The following is a 6770-nucleotide window of genomic DNA, read 5'->3' on the forward strand; positions in this document are numbered from 1 at the left end:
GGTATGCGTGTTGGTGACAGATGACAAGTTGCTTTTGGCCTGCTTTGTACGGCAGAAAATGACTAGTTTTTCGAGAGAGAAGTTTTTTACTCATGTTTTTGGTGTGGTTATGGCCGAATATAAACAGTTTGAGCTCAATAAAGTGATCGATATAATTCCTGTCCTCGAAGCATCTCGATAGACGTTACAATAATTGAACGGTGTTGACGAACACCGTTAGGGCCGCTTGTTGTCACTGTCACTCAGAGTTGCATTGCAAAATTACACACAATAAATGTGTTTATTTTGTTTACAATTCAAATGGGATTTGATTTGGTGCGCGGCATATATTTGCTGTGCGCAGAGGACGCTTGAGCAGTGCGCAATTGCGCAGGCGCGCACCTTAGAGGGAACGTTGGTGAGGACGGCGGAAAAGATCAACAGGACTCCTCTTCCTCCTATCCAGGAGATCGCAAAAAGCCGCTGCATGACCAGGGCTCAGAAAATCTGCAAAGACTCCCCCCACCCCCACCAAGGACTGTTTTCACTGCTGGACTCTGAAAAGAGGTTCCGCAGCCTCCGTGGCAGAACCTCCAGGTTCTGTAACAGCTTCTTCCCTCAAGCCGTAAGACTCTTGAACGCATCACAATTATCCCCTCAACTCCCCCCAAAATGGATTGACTCGCTGGAATAAAAAAGACAATATAACATACATCCATAAATGTGGATGCATGTGAAAAAGTGCAATATATTTATCTGTACAGTAACCTATTTATTTATTTGTATATGCACCTTATTGCTTTTTTATCCTGCACTACCATGAGCTTATGTAACAAAATTTTGTTCTTATCTGTACTGTAAAGTGCAAATTTGAATGACAATAAAAAGGAAGTTTAAGTCTAAATATATATACACCCCACCCCCAGCGGGCCTTTAGAACAGGGGTGCTCATTACGTCGATCGCGAGCTACCGGTCGATCGTGGAGGGTGTGTCAGTCGATCACCAGCCAGGCATTAAAAAAATAGTCCTAAAAATGAGAGATCATATATCTTCACTATGACGTCACTTTCGTCACTTGATTGACATTCACGGCACCCGAGGGTCTTCTGAGATGACGCTGGCTGCTGCCAGCTCATTAAAATTACCGACAGGAAGGCGAGAAACACTTTATTTCAACAGACTCTGGCGCCGTACCTGTCGTCAAAACTCCAAAGACCGACTGCACAGTTGCGCTAACAAAATAAGAGTCTCAGAAAGCTGGCGTGCACAAGCTAGCAAGCTACGGAGTTTGCCGACAATGTATTTCTTGTAAAGTGTATACAAAGGAGTACGGAAGCTGGACAAATAAGATGCCAAAAACCAACCACTTTCATGTGGTATTAGACAGAAAGGAGGACTTTTTTTTCCTCCATTCGAAAATGCGGACGTTATCAGCACCACTGTCTGATTCCAATCAATGCAAAAGTCATCAGAATCAGGTAATACACCAACTTATATTCTTGTCTTCATGAAAGAAATGATAAATGATAAATGGGTTGTACTTGTATACCGCTTTTCTACCTTCAAGGTACCGTATTTTCCGCACTATAAGGCGCACCTAAAAACCACAAATTTTCTCAAAAGCTAACAGTGCGCCTTATAACCCGGTGCGCTTTATTACGATTAATTTTCATAAAGTTTCGATCTCGCAACTTCGGTAAACAGCCGCCATCTTTTTTCCCGGTAGAACAGGAAGCGCTTCTTCTTCTACGCAAGCAACCGCCAAGGAAAGCACCCGCCCCCATAGAACAGGAAGCGCTTCACCCGCCCCCATAGAACAGGAAGCGCTTCACCCGCCCCCATAGAACAGGAAGCGCTTCACCCGCCCCCATAGAACAGGAAGCGCTTCTTCTTCTACCCGCCCCCGGAAGAAGAAGAAAAAACGCGCGGATATCACCGTACGTTTCATTTCCTGTTTACATCTGTAAAGACCACAAAATGGCTCCTACTAAGCGATCCGGTTCATAAAAAGACGCAATCTCTCCATCCGCACACGGATTACTACCGTATTTCACAGCTGATATTCCTGTGAACCGCACTGTGGAACGGGAGCACGTACGGTGAATATTCGCACCACAGGGAATGAAGTCATCCTTCACTGTGGTTCTAGCTTGCCATGCTAACTTCCACTCATGGTGATATTCAAAAGGAAGACCTTGCCAAAAGAGACCTTTCCAGCCGGCGTCATCATAAAAGCTAACTCGAAGGGATGGATGGATGAAGAAAAGATGAGCGAGTGGTTAAGGGAAGTTTACGCGAAGAGGCCGGTTGGCTTTTTTCACACAGCTCCGAAGGCGAACACACCTTCACTAAGACGGGCAGACAGCCTCGGACGACATACGCCAACATTTGCCAGTGGATCGTAAATGCTTGGGCAGATATTTCGGTCACAACTGTGGTCCGAGCTTTCCGGAAGGCAGGATTCACAGAACAACAGCGACACTGACTCCCGATGACTTCTACGAGACGGAACCGGCCATTTTGGATACCACGCTTGCGCAACTTTTCAATTCGGACACCGAAGACGAAGAATTCGAAGGATTTACGAATGAAGAATAACTTCAGAAGGTGAGCGCTATGTTTATTTTGTGTGTTGTGGCATTAACATTCGAGCAACATTATGTTACTATTGCTCTACACCATTTTGAATTTTACTATGTTTGTGATTGCACATTTGCGTACATTTTGGGACAGAGTTGTTAGAACGCTGGTTTTCAATATATTATTAAAGTTTGACTGAACTATCTGACTGTTTTTTTGACATTAACTTTAGCGCAGCGTTTTTTTGACATTCACTTTAGCGCAGCGTAGGCGCGGCTTATAGTCCGGGGCGGCTTATTGGTGGACAAAATTATGAAATATGTAATTCATAGAAGGTGCGGCTAATAATCCGGTGCGCCTTATAGTGCGGAAAATACGGTACTCAAAGCGCTTTGACACTACTTCCACATTTTACCCATTCACACACACATTCACACACTGATGGAGGGAGCTGCCATGCAAGGCGCTAACCAGCACCCATCAGGAGCAAGGGTGAAGTGTCTTGCTCAGGACACAACGGACATGACGAGGTTGGTACTAGGTGGGGGGATTGAACCAGGGATCCTCGGGTTGCGCACGGCCACTCTTCCACTGCGCCACGCCGTCCCAAAGAAAGGAATCTATGTGTTAAACATGCTTGTATTATCTTTAAACACCTTTAACTTGTTAACAATATTAACTATATGTGTTAAACATGCTTGTATTATCTTTAAACACCTTTAACTTGTTAACAATATTAACTATATGTGTTAAACATGCTTGTATTATCTTTAAACACCTTTAACTTATTAACAATAATAACTATATGTGTTAAACATGCTTGCATTATCCTTAAACACCTTTAACTTGTTAACAATATTAACTATATGTGTTAAAAATGCTTGTATTATCATTAAACACCTTTAACTTGTTAACAATATTAACTATATGTGTTAAACATGCTTGCATTATCTTTAAACATCTTTAACTTGTTAACAATATTAACTATATGTATTAAACATACTTGTATTATCATTAAACACCTTTAATTTATTAACAATATTAACTATATGTATTACACAATCTTGTATTATCATTAAACACCTTTAATTTATTAACAATATTAACTATGTGTTAAACATGCTTGCATTATTATTAAACACCTTTAATTTATTAACAATATTAACTATATGTGTTAAACATGCTTGCATTATCATTAAAAACCTTTAACTTGTTAACAAAAACATATATTTAATAAATAAGTAAATATAAATTATATATATGAATGGACGGCGTGGCGAAGTTGGTAGAGTGGCCGTGCCAGCAATCGGAGGGTTGCTGGTTACTGGGGTTCAACCCCCACCTTCTACCATCCTAGTCACGTCCGTTGTGTCCTTGGGCAAGACACTTCACCCCTTGCTCCTGATGGCTGCTGGTTAGCGCCTTGCATGGCAGCACCCGCCATCAGTGTGTGAATGTGTGTGTGAATGGGTGAATGTGGAAATACTGTCAAAGCGCTTTGAGTACCTTGAAGGTAGAAAAGCGCTATACAAGTATAACCCATTTATCATTATTTATTATGAATGAGGTAGATCCCCACGACTTGATCAATTGAAAAGTAGCTCGCCTGCAGAAAAAGTGTGAGCACCCCTGCTTTACAATATCTCCCTAATTCTGAGGCCTCAAGGTTGGCAATTATGTTGATTGATTGAACTTCCGGCGCCCCCTACAAAAACACACAGGTAAACAATGGGGGGGCATCGGTCTATGCCTGGGCCCCTGGAGAGGGGGTCCAGACTGAGGCCAAGGGAGAAAACAACTCCTAGTCACAGCACATGTAAGAGGGATGTGGAGAAACAACATGCCGCTTCACACCATCCATCCATTTTATACCGCTTGTCCCTGTACACATCGGCGCCTAATAAAACCTACCTCGTTCTTTTGCATCTCCCTGTCCAGCTCTTGGTAGCGATTGTCCCACACCAGCAAGTGCAGCGGGAAGGCGTCTTGAAAGGCCATCTTTGATCTTTGATGTTTGTGGCGCCAAAGCTAATAACGCTAGCTGTCGAGCTAACAGGCTAACTCGAATAAAGAGACGAAAGACGGGAAGAAAAGGGGAGTTTTTCGCCGGAAAACAAATATATCCCAGTTGCTTCCGTAAGGAAGTTAACCAGCCTGAATGTTAAATTAGTGGGCTGAGTTAGTTTAGAGAACTCAGCCCACTAATTTGACTGCTAACTAACTATTAGCTGGCTAAGCTAATGTGGCTAACAACAACTGCTCCTCTGGACTCCACTTTTCCATTTTTGTGGGGAGACAAAACACTTTTCATCCGAGCGCCTTTAAGTGTTCCTTTAAGAGGGTGACGTGGTAGCGTGTCATACATCCCCAGTTGGCGCACACGGCCTTTACATCCTGCGCTCTCTTTCATCCATGTTGGCCGAGCTTCACTTCCTGCTTGGGGAGGGTGGAGCTGACCAATCAGCGGTCCGTGTTGGCGTCGCTTCACTTCCTGGTTGCGAGGGAGGAGCTGACCAATCAGCTGACAGCCGGTCAGTCAAGTGATTTTTTTTAATTTTTAATTTTAAATTTTATAAACCTTTATTTATAAATTTCACAATTTACAAACAGTTGAGAAATAATAATCAAAGTAAATAAAAAAAACAGCGCCAGGGGGTTGTAAATTCAAAGTAAGGATAGGATAGGTCACAGGCATACTTGCCAACCCTCCCGGATTTTCCGAGAGACTCCCGAAATTCAGCGCCTCTCCCGAAAACCTCCCGGGACAAATTTTCTCCCGAAAATCTCCCGAAATTCATGCAGACCTGACGTGTCGACAGCCTGTTTTCACGTCCGCTTTCCCACAATATAAACAGCGTGGCTGCCCAATCACGTTATAACTGTAGAATGATCGAGGGTGAGTTCTTGGTTTCTTATGTGGGTTTATTGTTAGGCAGTTTCATTAACGTCCTCCTAGCGCGGCAACAACACACAACAACAGCAGTCACGTTTTCGTCTACCGTAAAGCAGTTCGTCTGCCGTAAACAGCAATGTTGTGACGTTCTTAAACAGGACAATACTGCCATCTACTGTACATGCATGTGTGACAATAACATCTACGGCTTTTAGAGAGTGCAGTGCACAACTGCGCACACAACAAGGAGACGAAGCAGAATGCATCATCAGAGAGGGTGTTCAGCATGGTTAGAAAAATAGTGACAGAGAATAGAACAAGGATGGGCAATTCAACCCTTAACTCAACAATGAGTAGATGAGTGTTATGTGTGTGTATATATGTGTAAATAAATGAACACTGAAATTTAATCAAGTATTTCTCTATATATATATATATATATCATAAAAAATAAATATATATATATATATAGCTAGAATTCACTGAAAGTCAAGTATTTCTTATATATATATATATGAAATACTTGACTAGGTGAATTCTAGCTGTAAATATACTCCTCCCCTCTTAACCACGCCCCCACCACCACCCTACCCCACCACTCCCACCTCCCGAAATCGGAGGTCTCAAGGTTGGCAAGTATGTACAGGGGTCGGCAACCAAAAATGTTGAAAGAGCAACATTGGACCAAAAATACAAAAAACTAATCGGTCTGGAGCCGCAAAAAATGAAAAGCCATATAAAAGTATTATACTGAATGCAACACATGACAAGATTCAAGATTCAAGATTCAAGATGCTTTATTATTGTCCATTCTTTAACATGTACAAGACACATAAGAACTGAAATTTCATTTTGGGCACAGTCCCACTAAGAGCAGACATACGTTACAGGGAGACAAGACGGGACCGCCAACGGATAAGCCACTTCTGGCGCTCCTTAAAAAAGGTGGGAAAAAGGTGATATTGGGAAAAGGGGGAAGAGTAAAAAAGATCAGTCTAAGGCTGGACCCTCGGGAGAGGGTCCAGACTGAGTCCAAGGGAAAAAACCTCATTTAGCATAGCACACATAAACATGTTACATATAATCACAACAACTCGCAACAGAGGGGGGGATTTGGGGTCATGGAGGCCGGCCTGCTGCTATAAAGCGCCACTAGCTGTCCATAACCCCGAAGAAGAATAAAGCAGTGGTAGTGAGGGGCGTTGTGTGGGGGTGGGGGACTGTGTTTGTATATATGCCCATTGTCTTTGGGTGAAGTGTAAATGTTCATAAGCCCAGAGTCGTTCTGCATGCAATGCAAGCAAAGTTCAATTCCCA

At 42.8% G+C, this 6770-nt stretch overlaps 1 protein-coding gene across 3 annotated transcripts in view; it reads right to left on the bottom strand.

Annotated features, from left to right (window-relative positions):
• The window catches only part of ankrd13d (ankyrin repeat domain 13 family, member D), a 28426-nt gene extending 23402 nt beyond the window's left edge, over positions 1-5024 (bottom strand). For all 3 annotated transcript variants that reach the window (XM_061930029.2, XM_061930028.2, XM_061930027.2), the window contains exon 1: positions 4472-5024. In XM_061930029.2, the coding sequence (XP_061786013.1) occupies positions 4472-4558 (87 nt within the window). In that variant the 5' untranslated portion in view covers positions 4559-5024. The remainder of the gene's footprint in view (positions 1-4471) is intronic.
• Positions 5025-6770: the final 1746 nt, after the last annotated feature.

This window comes from Nerophis lumbriciformis, linkage group LG36, assembly GCF_033978685.3.
Source record: "Nerophis lumbriciformis linkage group LG36, RoL_Nlum_v2.1, whole genome shotgun sequence".
Classification (NCBI taxonomy): domain Eukaryota; kingdom Metazoa; phylum Chordata; class Actinopteri; order Syngnathiformes; family Syngnathidae; genus Nerophis; species Nerophis lumbriciformis.